The sequence below is a fragment of the Pterocles gutturalis genome, unplaced genomic scaffold (genome assembly GCF_000699245.1).
Source record: "Pterocles gutturalis isolate BGI_N339 unplaced genomic scaffold, ASM69924v1 scaffold6433, whole genome shotgun sequence".
In the NCBI taxonomy this organism is placed as follows: domain Eukaryota; kingdom Metazoa; phylum Chordata; class Aves; order Pterocliformes; family Pteroclidae; genus Pterocles; species Pterocles gutturalis.
Genome location: NW_010117858.1, coordinates 1 through 20,381, shown reverse-complemented (window position 1 = coordinate 20,381; position 20,381 = coordinate 1). Strand labels below are relative to the sequence as shown.

Below are 20,381 nucleotides of genomic sequence, written 5' to 3'. Positions count from 1 at the left end.
CCCTACCTCCCCTATCCCTCCACTTTGGATTTGGGAGGAAGAGAACTCTCCAGCTGCCTCCTTATCAGAGAGACACCAGGTACAGAGACCCCTGGTGCCACAGAGGGGAGGCAAGGCAGACATGCTAACAGGGTATGGCTTTGCATGAAGTCGAATAAACCAAAAGAAAGCTATTTTTTAAAAAAAGAAAGATGAAAAGGGGAGAGAGAGAGAGACAGAGTGCCAAATAGTCTTCAGATGAAACAATAATGATACAACCCAACTAAAACACATTTAGTTATCTTTCCTGTAGTGTCCAAGATAAAGCAAAATGAAGATGGACCCTTAAATATTTTTGAAGGGAATAAAAAGAACACCACTCCAGTCACTCTAAGGGGTAGGAATGACTGGAAAAAATCATTGTAATTATTTTGCTTCAGGACAGTCCACTGCACGTGACAAACTGCTGCAGAGTCAGAGTACAGATGCCAGCTAATTGAGATAGCCAGAACCCAGGCAACAGACAAAACTGCAGAAAACCCACTTCTCTCCCAGCATTTTTATTCTAAAAATGGATTATCAGCCCCTTTATGATAATATATGACACTGAGGATGAAGAGTAGGCAATTACTTCCATCCCTGGGCATACTTAGGGGACATTTCTGTTAACTATCAGCAACAGAAAAAAAAAAATTTCTTCCCCTCAGAGAAGCCACTTTTGCACGGTCAAAAGATCTGATTTAAAACTGAACAAATAATCCACTGAAGCATTTTAATGGTTAGAGAGCAAATTCAAGTCCATGAAAAGGTATGCTGAGAAGCATAGGACACAGGCAAACTATCTGACAACTATAAAAGAAAAAAATTGCTTTTGTTTGGGAGCACAGCATGTGCAGTGTTTTACCTATTCTAACTCTTCTTGAAAATGAAGTAACACAGTCTTCAGAATACCTTTCATAACTTTTACTCTACATTGAATAAAGAGTGTTCTAGTAAAAACTGCTATAGGATCTTCATAATAAAGAAACACTGCCTCCTAGCTCAAGTCCACGTTACATCAATCACATACTTTTCCATTTGTAGGCAGCTTTGTCAGTGCAGCAGTTCGTCTCCCATAGTGATTCTAAAACTGAAACAGTGAAAAAAATATCCCTGAAAAAGGAGGAGTGTGGAACCTAATCTAGAATAGTGTCATTTCAGAGCAATGTTTACAATCTGGTTTTCACCATTTCAGCTCACTTATCTGTGGTTAAAAGAACCTATGAAACCCACAGAGAGAGATTTTCCACCACAGACTTCATGAAAAGCAGATTCTAGACATGTCCTGGTTCCCTTTTAAAAGAGTTGGCACATCTCTGATTAAATGCAGTCTATCTTCAAAACAAACAGATTAATTTCAGAAGAATTGACCAAGAGACTTCACCCATCCCATAAGACAGAACTTAGGACTATGGAAGTGTAGCATACACAGGAGGGGGAAAAAAAGAGATCAAAAAGGAAAAAAAATGACATTGTTCCTCTTAGTACTAGGCAAACGTGCCTATTTCAGAAGGGAGTGTTCCCTATCTGCCCCAGAAAGCAGGGAGCAGCTCCCAAACTGCATCTCCAAGAAAACCTTAACTTTCCACTATGAACACATTAGAATTACTAAAACATACAAGTGTATTTCTTGTACATAAAATCACTATAAAACACCGTGAGTTTTTAAAAGGTGTCCTAAGGAAGTGCTTAGAATGCCAAGAGGTCCCAGCATTTGAAGACTAGGGAGGAATATAGCCAGAGGAAAGGTCTGACTTCTGACGAGTAGGAAGCAACCCCACTTTGCTTTTCAAATGATAATACAGATCTCAAGAGCAAAGGGCAAGCTTAACAGCTCATTTCTATTTTACAGCAAATATGAGAGGAAGATATTGTGGGAAAGGCTAAGCTTTTTGTTTGCTGCTTAAATAGAATAGGCACATCGAGTACTCTGGATACTTCACTGAAATGGGAAGAAAAGCTAGTATGAAGTGAGGTGAAAAAGTCTTCACATAAGAAGGCAGAGAATTATGAATGAATAAAGTAACCACATATAAACTGCTCCCACAGAAATTCAGCTAGCATCTGAAGACATTCCTCTTCCAGACCTTCTCATAGACTTTTAAAGGCCAGTATGTATTAAATTTTACAAATCACAATTAAAAACTGTATTTTAAAATAACTCTTATTTTAAAGCAACTATTCAAATTTACTCTTCTGCAAAGTACTCCCACCATACCAATCAATCTACGAGACAAGTCTTCTCTTTCTTGGGCATGCTTTTTGAATAAACTTAACTCTCTAAACAAAGCACTCCTAAAAATCATCCGAGATTTCTTTCAAATCTCTAATTTTCACTTCAGTGCACTGTTTCCTTTATAAGCCTAGACACACAGGCCTGCATCAACTTGGATCTTCGAAAAAACGAAGATGCATATGCAACTGCATAACAGCAGCTCAGGATTAACCAGGATGACACAAACTGGCTACTTCAATGTGGAGTTTGGACTAGATGACTTCCTGAGGTCCCTTCCAACCTGAGTTTTCCTATGATCCTATGACACCACAACAATTAGAAAGCAGAATTCTGTCACATCTAAAGACACTTCAAAAATTAGTAAGAGGGGTTAAGTAGTCAGCACTCTGTATTTCTCTTTGAAGCCTCTCTCTGCCTCTAACAGCTGAACACGCCAGACAGTTCACTCAGCCCCACACAGAATGAAACTCAGCTGAACAGTAGCTACACCACTGCTTTATCTCGGATACTACACACAGATCAGTCAGGTGTTTGAAAGGCATTACTGATCTGGACTCATATTCCACAATCAGAACACATCCTTAGGTTTAAGGAAGCGTGATTTTTTTCTGTGTGTGTAAGGGCATGGTTTGGGTTCCAAAGACACTCAGAAGACTATGTTCAGTAGTGCCATCTGTATAAACACACAGCTGCATACAATTAAAAAACAGCGAATATCTGACCTTCAGTGCCGGTCCTTTTTCACTTGCTCTCTCGCTAGCTCTCTTTCCTTCTAGCCCAAGCTGAACAAACAGTTCCAGCAAGTTCATCAGTAGTTCATCCACAAGATGTTCCCCTTGAATGTTAGCAGCGATGTTAGCTAGGGCATTAATGACTGCTAAGGAGCAGTGCCTGAGAAGAAAGAGCAGTTACAAACAGGGAATTCCTCAAAGTTTTCTATTTCAGTGCTTTCTTCATAATGCTGATAGTAACTCTCCTAATAAGATTACTGACATTTTTTTCACTCAGAGTTTTTTGGTTTTTTTGGTTTTTTTGGTTTTTTTTTTGGGGGGGGGGTATTTCCTGTTTTCATGAATAGTGGCACATCACTTCACTGATAATTGAAATGCAATCAGTATTTGAGTGAAAAACTATTTGTACATTTTGCCTCTGGAGGACATCTCATTTTTTATGCTATCACAGCCAAAAGGAAATTACTTTCCTGTAGCAGATACGGCTACAGACAAGAAGCAGCAAAGGGCTGTGCTTCTGGACTGGGAAAGCTCTTAAGCAGAATCAGAACTAGTATCAGTTATTGTTAAAACTGAGATTGCACTGGGTCAGCCAGTATGTTAAAACAGGAATAGTCTTCTCAGTTACTCACATACTAAATTAAAATATATCCAGCCTACCCCAACTGCCACCGAAATCAGTGAATCTTTAATTATAACAGGGACTAAAATGTATACTTACATAATAAGAATCACATTATTAACGGTTTGCATTTAATCCCTAATAAGTACTGGGACCATATTTAAAAAAAACCAAAACCATAACACACACAAAAAACCCAGTGGAACTTCACTAGCTTTTCTAGAATAAGAGATTAATTACTCTAGTTACAGATAACATAAGTCATCAATGGCAATTATCATTTACAAACATTAACTCCTTAGAGAGGGGGAAAAAAAAAAATCAGTACTACCTGTAGTGAAAAACATTTTTAGGAATCTCTACATTATCGAGTGCTGCTATCTTTAAACTAATATATTACTTTTTAACATCAAAGAAAAATAACAGTATTTATTTATAACCTTGTTAGAAAACTTATACTGGGAAAAAGTGAAAATCCCCAACACAGAATAAAAAAAATTTGATATAGTATTCATACATTTAAGGTACACAGCTAAGTGTTACCTGTATCCATGATCCTTGTAATCTTTTGTGGCAGAGTAAACAACTGAGCTTGCTTTAACACTGATTTGCTGAAACAGATTCCACACCTCCTGGTAAATATATTGCTGTAAAAAAACCAAAACCCAAGTCACTAAGCAGAGCTTATTGAATACAATCTCTCTAAAGAACAACCCTGTAAATACACTAAGTATTACAAAGTTCTTCAGATGGGTATCTAGTCATAGCCTGAGAAAAAGTTTCAACTTCCATAAAACACATGGTGGAAGTGCTTTCATCTGTGTTTTTAATTGCCCAAATTATACAACATTTATTAAGTTATTTAACTCTGTCTGATGAAAAATTTTTTTCAGGCTTCTGAGTTCTGGCAATTAATTGCTTACTCAGAGACACAAATTACATTTGGAAAAGGTAAGTCAGTTAATCCTTGTATGACTAAAGAAGGCAATCTATACTTTAAAAGGTATGGACCTACAAGACTTTGAAAGTTAATTACTGATATGAAAAAGATAATGTGCTGTGTTCAAGATACACAGCAAGATTATAAACTTCTTAATAACTTTAGGAAACATTGCATCTGGTGGGGTTGTATAGGTTCAGTAATTCTTAAAAACTTTTATTATTTTCTGTGGGGACTAATCTTCTTTACAGGGACAGCCCCTTATACATTATTAATTTCTGATGTCACAGAAACATGAGGATTGTATAAGAATACACCTGTGGTGAAGAAAAGAAAAAAACTTTAAAAAATTCTGCAAACACGGTTTCTAAAATATGTTTCCTTTTTACTAAAGGAAAGGGATAATGAACTGGCACTCTCTTGGCCAGTTCCTTCCTTACATTTCCAGTGATGACCAGGCAGCCCAGCTGATCAATGATCAGTACATCAAGATGAGAGGGTGGCTGGCAAAACTTCTGCTGTAAGATCTGTAGGATGGGTTCCATCATTTTTGGGGTGTCCCTCAGCGCCACTGCAATGTGCCCTAGAGCACGAATTGTGTGGTCAGGAATCAAATGAGCTTCCCTGTTAAAAAATAAACAAAAAACCCCCAAACCGTATATGTAACAGTTGACCAGTTATCAAGACCTTCAAGTACGGTTACATTTAATGTAAGAAACAGTTCATATACTGAATTTAAACATCATTAACAGCTTAATATCGCCACTCTATATACTCATCTACTCCCAACATTCACATTAGAGAAACACTTGTTGGTTTTTAATACAAGTTGGTTTTCAAAACAAATAACATACAAAAAAACCCCCACAAATGCACCATCCAAGACACCAACACTAATGCATGAACAAACTGTTCTAGAAAAAACAGTGAAAAGAGCTAAAGTGACCTGCAAAACAACACAGTCCCCTTGGAGGTTTCTTGGTTGGCGAGCTCTTAAAAATTGAGTCAAATGCCCCAAGTGACAAGCTGTATCAAGTCACAAAATATAGCTGAAATCTGAAGAATACAGCAGAGAGAGTATCACTCAATCTAGGACTCAAAATTGGCTAATACTAACCAAAGATTTGCTGATTCAATCAGATAAAAATGAACCCATCCCTCTCAGTATGAAAACAAGGGCTCAGCTCTGCAAAGATTGGCATGGGAAGACCGTGACCCTGCATACAAGCTCACTAATCTCAGAGACACTTAATTCTAAAATAATGCTGCCCGTATTTATATCTTTGAATAAGCTACAGGTTCATTGAGCGAAGGAAAAATTGATTTGACTAACAACTTACTTATCACTCTCTTGAGAGATGTACAGACGGTTCGATAAACTGGCAAGAAAGGCCTCAACAATCACTGAATCTATAGTCAAGCCTGCTTTCAAGCACCTGGAATAACAATCAACAGAAAACTTGCTAGAACAGCCAGAGGAAAAAAAAAATGCATTAATTAAACACTGAACTTTTTACTACTGTAAATCCACACCAGGTATAAAGTCTATACTGAAGTGTAAGAACTGATTGGTTAGGAATGCTGCAGATCTATTTTAAAAAATGAGCAGAGTTTCTACTGCTGCTTTCTCCAGCAACAACAACAATGGGGATATGCAATAAGGTAGTTAGAATCCACCACTTTTGAAAATTCAACCTCTTAGTCTCTAGTCACCAACTATTTGTTTTCCTTCCATCTCTCTGCAGCTGTCCAGAAAGAAGGATAATCATTACATTGCCCACATCTGAGTGCATAACAAACCTTCTGTTACAGGCTCACTCAACACAATAATCTAAGCAGAAAAAAACCCTGCTGAAGATCGAAATGGTGATTAGCATTAACTACATACGAGGGAAGCAGAGCAACGAGACTGAATTATTATTTTACAATTAGGACATAAAGAGAACCAAGAGATGCCTTAAGAAAAATGAAATCATAATCAAAAAAGACAAAAAGCCTTCATAGCAGCACCTTCTAAACGGTCACAATACTTTTCTGCTAGAGAAATAGAACACGTTCCACACGGTGCAAGCCTCTCTTACCTGCAGATGTTGTCTATGGCAATGTCACGCAGCTGCTCGTACATGGATGGCTGACTTTTCTTGCCAGGCATTACGTTTAGAGTGGACTCTGAATGCTCGTTGGTTACGCTGATCTTGATGTCATTGCCACCTACTAAGAACACAGAGTATAGCAATCAACACCACTGGAAATAGCTTTTTTCCCCAAGATGAGCGCGCACACACACAGAGCAGTATCTGGTGAGTGCAAGTAGCCTACTCTACAGCTTGGAGAGCCGAGCTGAAGAACTTTGGAAGCGCATGTGCTGTCACTAGCCATGCAGGATATTAGTGCACTCAAGTCTTCCTAAATAATTCTTCCTAAATTTAGTTAGTTATTTTACCTGTTCTGCTTTAGCATTACGATACAGCTTCTGAACTAGCAACTGATTTAAATTGAATGTTTTATTTTTGGAAATCACAATTTGGTATTACAATATAAAAACAACAACAAAAAACTGCCAAATGCCATCAAGACGGTCATGGGTCCGAAGCACAGGACCTGTATGGAGAGTCTGGGGAACACAGCCTTGTTCAGCCTGAAGAAGAGGCAGCTTTGGACAGACTATCGGCTGTCTTCCAAAGCGTAAAGTAGGTTACTGAGAAGACAGAAACAGGCTTTGTGGGAGAATGAGATACAACAGCCATAACTTGAAACAAAGGAGGCCAACTGGATATTTTTTTTTTTTTCCCCCACTGTGAGGATAATGATGCACTGGCTCAGGTTGGAGAAGCTCTGTTGTTGGAGGTTTCTGAAGGCCGACGTGCAAACTGCTCTGAGGGGAGTGCAGGAGGCTGACACACATACAGCCTCCAGTACCGCAGTACCACACTACAGCTGCTGGTGATCGATCTCAGGACAAAAGTGCTTGAGATAAGAGTACCCTGGTTTCAGCAGAAGAGGCACAGCAATATTGCTGCTAGGATAAAATGTAGTTCTATATACACTGTCTGCCCTTAGATACACTTCTACCAGAATTTGATTTGCATTCCTCCTCTCCACCTCCAAAAAAAAAAAAAAAAAAAAAATCACAAATGCATCTCCATTTTCCCCTACAGCTATATCACCACAAAATATCCAAAAGCATCAAAAAGCCATACAGGTTGGATAACAATCACTAGCATGTCCTTTGGAACATGGCCTTTTTTCCTTTACCTGTGTGATACTGGCTATGATACTTGTAAAGTTTCACAAGCACTGGGGAAGGTATCACAAGAAAGTCTCTCAAGGATGGAATGACAGAGTGAACCACAATAGGGAACCTCTCACACAAACGACCTAGACCCTAAAAAAGAGAGAGAAAAAAAAAAAAGGAACATAGATTTAGAATGTAACAGCACAATTTTTATTTCAACTATAAGCTTGCAACTTCAGCTCAATACAAAAAAAAAAAAAAAAAAACCAAAAAAAAAACCCAAAACCAAAACAAACTGTACAGAGTTCCGAGAGATTCAATTTTCAGCAGAAGATTTAGACATTTCAATCCTGTAACTCTTTTAGGTTATCCTAGAGTGCTGCATGGCAGTCAAGCTTTGCTGCTTTCTTCCTGGGTGATTTCACAGGAGTTACATGAAATGAACTGCACTCTCTAAAAATAAAGTTACTCGACAAGTTCCAACCTTTAGAGAATCCTGATTATTCACTATGTGGTAGAAAACACCACATTTATAAGACTATGAATAAGTGCCCAATGAGAAGACATAAAAATCAGAATAACCAAGCCTTAGTCTTAAAACTCAGTGACCTGCCAGTCCCAGTATTCTGTTTATGTAATGGAATAAGAAGCTAAATATTTTAGAAATTAAATACCGGTTAAAAAACCTCATGAATATTACTCTTCAAGAAGTAGTTGAGCTAAGAAAATGTTGAAAGCACTGCTTACTGCAGTTCTGTTTTCCACACCAGACCTCTAAAATCAAAACATAGAACACACTGATGGAAAGTAATACAAACAGCGGAAAAAAAGTGTTCTTCCCGCAACCTATAGAACTCCCCAAACTCTCACTCACTGATACAGTAATGTCAAATACCGTAAAGACAGACCTGCAAACAGCAAATTAGCAGTGGCAAGTGAGCAATGATGACTTTGCTTGACGTTTTTGACTGAAGCTTCTCTGATAACTTGATGCACAGGTTTTCTGCACCTTAAATTAAAAATTCAACAGAAACATTTATGTTTATCAGATTGCTATTAAGCCACGCACAACCCAATGCTTATTGGAATTTCTAAAACAATGCAAAAAATACATCAGCTTCACTCCCCTCATCCTGTAGTTCCTCAAAGAGATTTAGTGCTGCTTCTGCAAAAAACAGTTTTGGAAATTTAGTATCTGCACCAGACAGCTCTGTCAAACACTGCCCTGGTTTCAGCTGGGACAGAGTTAACTTTCTTCAGAGCAGCTATGTGAGGCTGTGTTTTGCTTTTGTGACGAGCAGGCGGATCACATCCTGATGTTTGTAGCTGCTGCCAGTACAGTCAAGGACTTTTCAGCTTTTCTGCTGTGCCCATGTTTGCAAGTGCAGGAGAAGCCAGGAGGAAGCACAGCCCACACTACTGGCTTAGGATTCGACTTTAGGTTTAGGATGTATGTTCCAGTAGCATGTTCCATATCATGCATGTTATGCCCTGTACATAGATAGGGCTGTGTCTGGATGTTCGGTCTCTCTCTGGGTCACCTCAGTCTCTCAGTCAGCTCAGGCTCTTGTCTCTTTTCTGGGATTGCAGTTTCAGGACTCTCTCTGCTCCAGGATTGTTAGATTGGAACAGGCTGAGCTTTTGCCATTGGGTAGTGAGCAGCTGCACTATTTATAACTCATTTGTATATTTGTATACATTGCTATTATTTACCATTTTATTGTAGTTTAGTTATTAAATTGTTCTTCTCTCAACCCACAAGTCTCTTTTCTCTTTACCCCTTTAATTCTCTCCCCCAAGCCCCAGGAGCTGGGAGGGTGAGCGAGCGGCTGTGTGGTGTTTGCTGCTAGCCAGGGTAAAACCACAACAAACACTATGACTGAAAGAATTACAGTACTTAAAAGCTGATTTTGAGCATACTTCACATTTGGCAGAAATTAAGTATTGCAAGATCCAAAGGAAAAAACCCTTCATGTATTCAGAGTATGTGTAAGAATTATACAACAAAAAAAACTGAGAAAAAGTGAGAGCTTCCCAATCCTGTTAGCAATGAAGAAAAAACATTTTCTTTAAAAGAATGATGGAGAAACATTTAAGACACCAAGAGCAACAATTTAAAAGATAAAATAAACTAGAAAATACACAGCTGCATGTAATGCAGTAATTACATCACTTCTTTTAGATAAACCAATTGTATGTTTTCTTTTCCATTTCTATAGAGATGTCTAACTACCCAGCCAACTAATTTGACAACTTTTTAATGGAAGTTTTACTCTTGTATTCTAATAGCAATAGTATTCCACTGAAATTTATTTTATATTCGTCTGAGCACCATCTACTCTCAGGGACCTTAGCTACAACTCAAAAAAAAAAAAAAAAAAAAAAAAAAAAAAAAAAAAAAAAAAAAGGGACATTCCAGAGACTGAAGAGCATGTTTTACCTTGCTCATCTTTCACGGCCCACACCATGAGATCCACACAGGCAGCACTCGCCTGACAACGCAGTTTTAAAGGACTCAGTTCATTGTGCAGTCGATCCACATCATGAAGGATGTTCTGCAGTTCTGATTGACTGCTGTTGAATTGCTCTAGCACAAAATCATGGATTTCCTTCACAAACGAGTTGGGAAGGTCTAAAGAAATCAAAGGAAGGAAGTCAGTGTATCAGAATGACAGCATATATAAAATTAATTGCTGTTTTATAAATTAAATTATTTCATATGGTTTATCCCCTACCTAAAAAAAAAAATTCTTGGCAAAGTCCACCAGTAAGCAGACAACTGAAATGCCTTCTATTAATCCTTTTAGTGTTGCTAAAAATACGGGGTTTTTCTATTTACAGAGCACCTGTTTTATATGGAAACATTTCAAAATACACATTTTATAGTGTATGTGGAGTTCCCAGGAAATGCAATCCCTGGTGTTTAAACACTCAATACAATGCAGACAATGCTTTGGATCCTAAACATAATGAAGGAGAAAATTAAAAAAAAAATACAAATACTATACCTTTCATATAGTATAGTGTGTCTCTCAGCATTTTAAACTGAGCAAGATAAAGAGGGTCACTGAATGTTTTATAATAGAGATCTGAATTAGCACCCGTCTGAAAGAGAAAAGAAGCAACCTGCTAGATTCAAAATTATACAGGTAAATAAATGTTATTCCAGTCACATAATTGTTTTCCTCCACAATGTAAACAAGCATTCAAAAAAATGTTAAAAAAAAACCACCCAAAACCAAGAGGATTCAAACGAATCATTTTACTGAGATAGCACAAAGAGAAACTGAAGGCGTCTGCGCTTAGACCTACATTTCAAATACCACAGTACTTGAAGGAAGGCTGGAGAGAACAGCAAGGTCATCTTCCCACACAACTGAACACACACTCTTCTCAACACAGCTTTACACCCCCACGGAGATGAGGCTAACTCCGTAAAACAGCCTCCGCGGTGCAGGCTGTTACAGACTGCACCCAGGGAAGCAGAGAAGAAAGACTCACAGACCTACAGAAACAAGCCTGCCACCTCTGAAGGGAAAGGTCCACAAACAGTAACACTGCTATTAAACTTGTAGAAATGACACCTAAAAGAGCAGCAGCCATTTCCAAGCCAGAAAAAGAAAACAACCAACACATCTTACCTACATTAAAAAAAAGACAAATGTTACTGTAATATGCAATAAGGACCTTAGTCTACAGTAAAACAGTTTGGGCAACCAATGCTGTACTTTAGCAGGGTAACATAACTAAAGTAAGAAAATGGCTCATTCTTTAAGAGAACAACTATTTCCTTCTTTGTTAGTAAAAAACATTCCTCCTTCACTTCGCCATTTTTCACACAGTCCAAGGCTAGATTTAAACCACTGAAAGAACAGTTCAAACAGGTAATTAGTACCATTTTGCAAAGAGAAGGCACACCTTACACAGGTAAAAGACTAATTTTCCCAGTGCAAAGAAAAAAAATTAAGTATTCAAGTCACTAGAAAAGGAATCTAAAAACATACCTCTGCAATGTCTGCTACAACTGCATCTAAGGTCTTTAGCAGAGAATCCCCAACAATCTGTTTTACCTACGGAAGAAAAAAAAAAAAACAAATGGATTTCCAACAGCAATAAGAACAAATGTTTGAGCCTCTGTGTGCTGTTCCAAAACAGCTGGTGCAGAAGCAGACAGGGCCAGTACTTTCTTTCACTTGTGTGAATTCCCAGCAACTAAACCCTTGTAGAAAACAGGAAGAAATTCATATAAACTTACTTGATTTTCCAAATTCTTCATGGTTCATATGAGAGCTTTTTAGAAATACTTGTGAAGCATCATGCTAAATGCCATAAAAACAGTATTACAAAAAGCTTGAGAGACAAACATAATATTTTTATTCACAATTCTAAAAGCTTAAACTGCATCTATATCTAGTGTGAACATCTAGAACACAATCTCACTGCAGCCTTCAGAAGAACCCATCACATACCATGTTCAACAGCTGACGGAGCATTTCCAGCGGGATGTTAAACTCTTTATTGTTAATGCCATTGAAGAGAGGAGAAACTGAAAAGCTGGAGCTGATTGTAGAGAAGTAATAATCAGGATCCAGTGCACTCCCATCGGGAAGATAGGAACCTGATCAGAAAAAAGTAACAGAAACAAAAGTTTTGGGAGAGAAAGGATATAAAAACTTTGTTTAAGTGTAATGTTTAGTTACTACTAAAGAGTTATTTCCAACACAGGCACAGTCTGTAACTTGCAAGCTATCAAGAGGAGCATTTCAGCTAATCTACTGGTAAATCAAGCAGAAAACTATGACGAAAAAATGCACTTGATCGTTAGAAGTTTGCAATCACAATGGAAGAATTAATTTCAACAACTTGTGTTCATGCCAGAGACACTGCTGATAAGAAGTCTCCCCATGCTACAGATGTTCATTGACCTGAAAGCATTTATAAACACCATTTTGGTCAAAAGCAGAGGTACAAAAAACAGGTTAAGTCAAAACTATCTTGCAAGGTTTTCCCCTATATTAAAACAAATGAACACATGGCACAGCTTTCGCCTTAGAAGAGGCAACCATTCACTACTGTGATTCGAAGGTAAAGAGAAATCAAATTATTTTTCAGATTCAAATACTCTTTTAAGCAAAAAACTTGCTAAGCATACTGCTTTGGCACTGTTTTTGCTTTAGAAAATACATATCTGCCTCTTTAAAGTACACAGCTGCCTGTGCTAAAGTAATGTTCTTCGGATTAACAGGCTTTCAAGCAACACTTTTTATTGACAACACCACCCACTAAATGTTTTCAGTCCATTTTTCTAAACTGTTAGCCTTGGCCAGAATAAAAACAAGGCCATTACTCATCTTCTTCAGAAAATAAGACTATCACAAACTATATTCTTGGAAATAATACAAGGGCTGCTTGTATCTGAAATATCTGGTAGAAGTTAGTATTGAAAATAAAATCCTAATTAGAATAATCATAACTCTGCTAGAGACACAATTATTCCAAAATTTTTACAAAAGTTGTCCATTATCCACCTGTAGTTTTAATCAAGATGATTTTTGTTCTCCTACTACAGCCTCTTTCTAACCTGCAGCTTTTTTTTTTAAATTCAAAACACAAAGACCATAAATTGAAGAACTACGGGTTGGTTCAATGGGGTAGACGGATGACAAACAGGTCTCTTCCTGCTTGGCAATTTAAGAATGATATTTGAATTACCCTGCAATCCCATTATATGATTGAGGAAGACAGATGTCTCTACAAATACTAACATGAAGGAAAAAGAAAAGTAATGTGGAAGAAATTAATTTAAGCCAGGGCTCTGGAGAGGAGAATGACCCAGAAACAGAGAATGCCCAAATGTTAAAAACCTCAAAGGGCCAGACAAAACCAGAGACACCAGAACACCTCAGATGCAGAGCTAGTTCTCCATCGATTCATTAAAGTCTATTTTTAAGCTCTGCTTTGACACAGAACTCACGACTAGAGCTCTACCAAAACCCAGTGGTTAAGAGTTTACATATTAACTCATGAAAATTTTTCACATTTCTGCCTTTTATGATACAGTAATTAACACACACTAGTGAGCACTCAACTCCAGTGTTTCCTTTATTATTTCTCACTTCAGCAAATCACTAGGTCTCACACCATGACCCATATCACGTTCACACCAAATGGAGTCATTGTTTTAGATTTATACAATGTGCCAAAAGGTCTCAAAATTCCAGACCCTGGTCCAACAATGTAGTTGTCTAGTGAAGCACAATATTAACACTTGTTCCTCAAAGTTCCTCAGCCTAATCCCCTGAAATATTTTTGGCCTAGCTGAATTAAGCTCTTTAGTGCTAGGCACAGCCTAGCAGTCAGGAAACCATGTCTTTCTCAGTGCCACAAACAACTGAGCCTGGAAACCACTGGTGTTAACGATAACTTCCTATTGTCTTTTATACTTCAAAATTTTTCAGAATCCTAGCAGGTACATGCCAGAGAATTACTATAAGAATTGTACAGGGCAGAAAAAGGTGTCAAAAGGATTTGCTTTTCATTTTCCAATAAATACCAACAAACCCCCCAAATCACACACTCTACCTTTGCAAAAATAATTTACCTTCAAAGTAATGAATTGCAGATCCTCCAGGAGAGCTGGGAGGGGGAATTCCACGTTCAGGACTAACCTGAAACATCACACAAAGTCATAATTTAAAAAACTATTTATAAAACATTAAAAAAATCTTCCAGGGAATATTTCATACACTTTAAATTGAACACAGCTTCAAGCAAAACCAACAGGAACTACATATTGCTGGGTCTAACAGCTCAATTCCAACCAAAAATAGGAAGTTACAAAAAGCTAATTCAGGGCTTTTGACTAAAGGGAAGAGATCAGAATGATGACTCCTGTACTGTATGTAACTATGCTAAGAACAATCTGCGGTTTCAAAACCAGCATCTGAATCCATTCTTCCCGAGACAACAAACACCGACAGCTCCTGGTGAAACCAGTGAGAGCTCATGTAATCTCTGCACTCCTGAAAACTTTAGCCACTAAGAGCCAGCTTCCCAAACTCTCAGATATATATTACAATGCTTTTTCACAAGAATAACACAAGGAATAGGATTTGCTGGTTGTTCCGTGCGAAGACTTATTAGTACAGTTGTCAGTTTAGCTGTCACTGATTATTCTGCAGCTCACAAACTAGAAAATTATTTTAAAACTCAGCTGCAGAACCAAAATAAATATCTCTGCATCTAGTCAAATAATGTGTTAAGAGACTGCCTGCATATCCAGGCTTAATGCTGTCCTAACTGCACCAAGACCACAAAATCATCTAAACACTGACTTCCAACACAGAGCAAGTCATACAAACCTGCGAGATGCTAGACACACTGCTAGCTTTTCTCTTTAGTGTTCCTTCTTGGCAAACAGTGAGTAGAGAACTGGGAAGAATTGATCTGAAATCATTAAAGGATCGTCGGCGAATTCCATCAAGCTCTTCTGGGACTCTCAGGGAATGCGGGGGAATTTTTGGAAAAAGTTTTGAAAGGAGAGCTTCCTCTGAATTGCTGTAGCGACCAAAGGCTCGAGAAATTCCTATCAGGCAGGGTACTGCATACTTGCATAAATATTCTGAAAAACACACATAAAAGTATATTAACAGCAACTTAGAACTTACTCTTCATGGTATTGCTACCACTTCACTAAACTGTTTCAGACAAGTGTGCTTTACAAAGACTTATTTGTGCAAGTAGAGGAAATACCAAGAAGGTATCGCAAATTAATACACTTCTCCTGCTTCTCTGTCAGTCTGCAACAAATAAATATGTGCTAAGGAAAGCCAAAAGAAAAAGCTGCTCATTTTTAAGGAGTGATCCGATAATCAGAAAACACAAGAGAAGGTCAGCGGACAGGATTTACAAATACAGAACAATTTTCATAGTACCTTTATCATGCATTTGCAAGGTCTGGCACATTCCCAACAGGAACTGCATTACTTGTAGAATTGCATCCAAAATCTAAAGTAATCAAGACAGACATACAAAAATGTCTTTTGGTAAAGAGATATCATTATCTTATACCACGTCACTACAACAAATGAAATTTGCAAATATTAACATAAGCACCTCAGTAAACAAGATTTTTTTTAATTCTGTGTGACTGAAAAAGTATATTGCCTTCACTTAAAGTCTGCAGTTAGCTGGTCTGTACTAGTAGAATAAAATTGCAGCAGTCTTAATCTCAGTATGAAAATTTGAATTCTAGAACTCCAGGCTCAGCAACTGACATCCTTTGACACCTAGAAGTAACAGCAGACTTATGAATATCTTCCTACATAACTGACTATTAATGAACACAAGCAAAATAATGCAACAGTACACTCGTTAAAGCAATCAAACCTTCTGCAAAAAAGGAAGCAGCTGCAGTGTACTCTTCTCTAAACATTTGTCAACATTGCAGCCTTGAAGAACTGGGTGCTACATTAGCAAAAACTTAAAACTCTACCTGCTCTCTGAGAGAGGCATCCATGTAAGCAACGTCTGATAACAACGTTACCAAGCAGAAGCTGAAGTTTTCTGCAACTGGAAGCAAGCCTGCAAAGTAACAAACAGAAAATAAGCCTCTTAAATGTTACAGAGAATCAACATAGGAAGAGCAAATAAAAACAAAGCAACACTATGTAGGTGATTCCCATGTCATGCTGTTCTGAGACAGATTGTAGAAAAACATGGCACTACATACAAAATTTAGAAATACACTCTAACCACCATAATTTCAACATGAAATGGTAAAAGAGCAATTTTAATAATTAAAAATTTTCCAGGCTTTCATGTAATTGAAAAAAAATATTAAATTTTATAATAGCCCTTGTAAAAAGGTATTCTCATATTAATTTTAAGAGATATTAAGGGAGCAAGAAATGAAGTAGTTTAAATAGCAACTAAGCATCAAAGCTAAAAGGAGAGCACATAAATCTCAGGTTCCACTCTCCTGCTCTAACTCCTACACAAACTTCTACAATTTAGGAACAAAATATATTGAGTGTAGAACTATTTAGAAAGTGCAATTTATCACAAAGCAGTCAAGCAAGAAAGCTGGGAGCTATTCAACTTCCTCTTTGCTTCTAAAGAAAATCAATATTAACGGCTGTTGAGTCAGGAGCTAAGAATCTCACAGGACCTCTATCACCTCCCCTTGCCCCATGTCCTGAATAACCTCTGCTGCTTCTATTTCCTGGCTGGCATTCCATGAGAATGATCAAAAAACCCGAACATCACCTCTGCTTTTCCGGGCATTGCTTTCTTCTATCCATTGGACTTTGGGAAGACCCTTCAGAAGACGGAGGAGGTAAGGAACCACGTGATCTTTGTGCTACAGAGGAAAATACTCTATTTAAAACGGAGAAGAAAAGCTGAATCTTATCATCTCAGGTTATTTTAGAGATATGGACAGGCTACATTAGCCACACACAGAACTTGCTTCTAATAATTACTCCACAGGCTTCTTGAATATTGCAAAGTTGATTTCAACACAGGCAATTAAATCAAACCAATTCAGTGCTACAAATCCAATCCTTTCATTCTAGGCAACAGTTCATTCTCCACAAAAGTTGGAGAAAAAAGTTACAGAGCAGTATTGACTGAAAAAATTCTATTTGTTTACAGCAAGGCTACAAAATAACTTCAAGGCAGCTAGAAATTCAGTGCCAGTCCCAATGCAGTACATGTGATCCATCCCACAGCCTTACGCAAGTCACTTCCACATCTGTGTAACACTTCAGCTGCCTAATCTGCAAATCAAAGGACAGCACTTTCCTTCCTCATAGAGTTGAAGTAATTAATACTAGCTGCTGGCTTTGAAAACGCTGAGAAACACAAATACAGCTGCCTCATTTAAACTTCATACTAAAAAAAAGGCAAAAAGAACAACATCAATAATATGCATGCAAGCTGTATCACAGTAATTAAAGACTAAACACAAGGATGTTCAGGTCTGGTGCAAACCCCACCAACATTACACGACCTACAGCGAGGTCTAATGACTTTGGACCTAGGACTCTGTATATCCTTCCTTTCCTCTGCACAAAACAATACCACGCCCAGAGGCTCAAGGGAAGAGAACCAGCTTGTCATAAACAGGCTGACAGACACAAAAGGGATGCTCGTACACAAGGCAGCCTATGTGTGTGCTGCCTGTCTTTTTATTCTGGCTAGCGCCAGGCGTGGAAAGGGCTGTTACAAACCTGACGCTCAGGAAGATGCTGGAGCACACCTGTCATTCAGACATAGGCGGGGAAGAACATGCACTGACACACAGAGTTTGAGCAAATCCTCCTGAATAGCTTTTCCTTTCTCTCCTTAAGCTATGATAACCAAAAAAAAGGAGAGCAGTTTGGCTGTGGCAGTGCCACGACTAATATCATACTAGTGAGTACTGTCCTTGTCTCCCTGTGCTCTCCTGCCTGCATCCCTCTGTTATCTCTGATCTCTTTGTTTATTTTTATGAAGAGAAAGTACCAACTTTTCGTTCAGTGAACAACTAAATTTGAATTAACCAAAAATCTTTCAAGTTTAATAGAGTTAGCCTAAGTGGGAAAAATACCTGAAGGTCAGATTCAATTAGAAAGATTCCTAAAGCAATAACAGCATCTCTGCGACGTTCGTCTAACTGGAAAATACCGTGGAAATCCACTGGACACATACAAAGCAGTTTTTGTACCTGAAAAACAGAGGAAGGAATAAACAAGGGAACAAGACCGAAAGCGTCAAAGCAATCCAAGGGAACAACAGTACATGTGCTAAAATTTTCTTTCAAAAATCCACCATCAGACCTCAGGAAAGTGATTCAAATAGCTCCCAGCTTCTCTTTTAGGGAACAGAGCGAGCCATCATGTCCGTGCCCTAGAGCACGCCAAGCAACAGGCCTGGGCAGCACTAATGCAACTGCAAATATTTTCACAGCAGAGAAACGAGCTGACAGGCTGTGGTTTTCAAGCCTCATTCAGACCTCCTGTGTTTGATGTGGACAGCAGTCTTTCCATCTTCTGGAAGACAACACAGCTGGCCACATTCCCCTCCTTTAGTCATCAGTCCTAATGTGAGCATCCAAGGGGTAGTAAAGAGTGATGAATGACAGATACTAGAAAAGGACAGAAACATTTCAAGTAGATGTCAAACATTTTTACCACAACACAGGCTGATTTACAAGCTTTCTTCAACACTTGACCAAGCTGTTTGGTTGGCTGGTTGTTTTTTCTCCACATCTCACGAGAATTTCTGAAACTTCTCAGAGCATCGTATTTACAGAGCTTATTCCAGCATCCCTGGTACATCAAAGCCTTCCTTCCACTAATTCACTGGGAATTTTGAAATATGCAGCTGGTACACAGACCATATTTACCCAATTCCTGTCAACAAAAGCCAGATGGATGGAGCTTTGGTTACAGCTGCACCAATGCCTTCCTCATATACAGCACTGAGCAACAAGCTGTTCACTAGCCAAATACGACTTTTGCTCAAATTCTTTTAACACAACAGATTAAGTCTCCAGAACTATTATTTTCTCACTGCTTACCTACTACTTCACTCCCTACCCAGCCATCACGCATCTAAAGAATATATCAAATCTCCCAAATGCTTCATTTTCCTATGGAACTGTTAAGAAAGGGAAAATGCAACAAGCATATTGTCTTTCTATAAATCTCCTTGATGTCAATAAATACTACCTAAAAAGGACTGTCGTAATAAATACCTATGTTTGAATGACCCATGTTTGAACGTCAGGTTATTTCCTACTTAGACAACACTTTAAACACCCTGCCTTGAAATTTCTAAACCAGGAAACCATTTCCTTAGAGGATTAGAAGAATTTACTGGATGCTCAGTGGAATTTAAGATTCTGGTCCTCAAACTGGCAGATCTCATAATTACAAGACCTGTAACACAACACAAATAATTCTCCTGCTCAACATGAAATAAAGCAGAGGAAATATGAACTGGAGGTTAATATTTCCAATAACACGAGTGCATAACTTTAGCCAGATATGAACTGTTACTAACATTTAACTCCTACTGTAGTCTCTCAAACTAGGAAAAAAAAAAACAAAAAAAAACAGAAAATAAATCCCTGGAAAAAAAAAAAAAAAAACAAACAGAAAATAAATCCCTGGGTACTAGTGAACCAGCAGCAAGGAATAAAAAAACTATTCGCCGTTGTTTGTCAGATCAATGGTAGATTTCCAGGACACGAACTAAGAAAAGGAGCCGGCCAGGAACCAGTCACACACCACAGCTGTCACCAGCACAGCCCTGTCACCTGCCTTTCCCCGCGGCCCCGGGCGATCCAGAATCAATCGCTGTGTCCTCCCACTGCCCCAGCCCAGAGCGGGGACGGTCCCGCGAGGGTCCCCGGCGGGTCTGACAGCCCGCAGAGGTGTTGGCGGGTGGCAGCTTTACCCTGAGCAGCGCTTTGACTCCTCCAGATCCGCGGGGCACAGCAACCCGCGCTCCCTGGCTCCGACCCACTTCCCAGACCTGTCCCAGGGCCACACGCGTGACACGGCCCCGACAGCCCACAAACCACCCACGGCCACGGCCCACCCCCCACCCAC

General features: G+C 38.6%; 1 protein-coding gene across 1 annotated transcript in view; it reads right to left on the bottom strand.

Annotated features, from left to right (window-relative positions):
• The window catches only part of LOC104463578 (phosphatidylinositol 4-kinase alpha-like), a gene marked incomplete at its 5' end in the record, with an annotated part of 20,943 nt that extends 2,453 nt beyond the window's left edge, over positions 1 to 18,490 (bottom strand). Inside the window, 17 exons of the mRNA XM_010075962.1 lie at positions 2,977 to 3,145; positions 4,151 to 4,254; positions 4,988 to 5,171; positions 5,888 to 5,983; positions 6,629 to 6,758; positions 7,803 to 7,932; positions 8,691 to 8,791; positions 10,223 to 10,414; positions 10,791 to 10,887; positions 11,787 to 11,852; positions 12,252 to 12,400; positions 14,384 to 14,450; positions 15,144 to 15,403; positions 15,717 to 15,789; positions 16,277 to 16,365; positions 17,050 to 17,143; positions 18,374 to 18,490. Coding sequence (XP_010074264.1) covers positions 2,977 to 3,145; positions 4,151 to 4,254; positions 4,988 to 5,171; positions 5,888 to 5,983; positions 6,629 to 6,758; positions 7,803 to 7,932; positions 8,691 to 8,791; positions 10,223 to 10,414; positions 10,791 to 10,887; positions 11,787 to 11,852; positions 12,252 to 12,400; positions 14,384 to 14,450; positions 15,144 to 15,403; positions 15,717 to 15,789; positions 16,277 to 16,365; positions 17,050 to 17,143; positions 18,374 to 18,490 — 2,118 coding nt within the window. The remainder of the gene's footprint in view (positions 1 to 2,976; positions 3,146 to 4,150; positions 4,255 to 4,987; positions 5,172 to 5,887; positions 5,984 to 6,628; positions 6,759 to 7,802; positions 7,933 to 8,690; positions 8,792 to 10,222; positions 10,415 to 10,790; positions 10,888 to 11,786; positions 11,853 to 12,251; positions 12,401 to 14,383; positions 14,451 to 15,143; positions 15,404 to 15,716; positions 15,790 to 16,276; positions 16,366 to 17,049; positions 17,144 to 18,373) is intronic.
• Between the last annotated feature and the right edge of the window lie 1,891 nt (positions 18,491 to 20,381).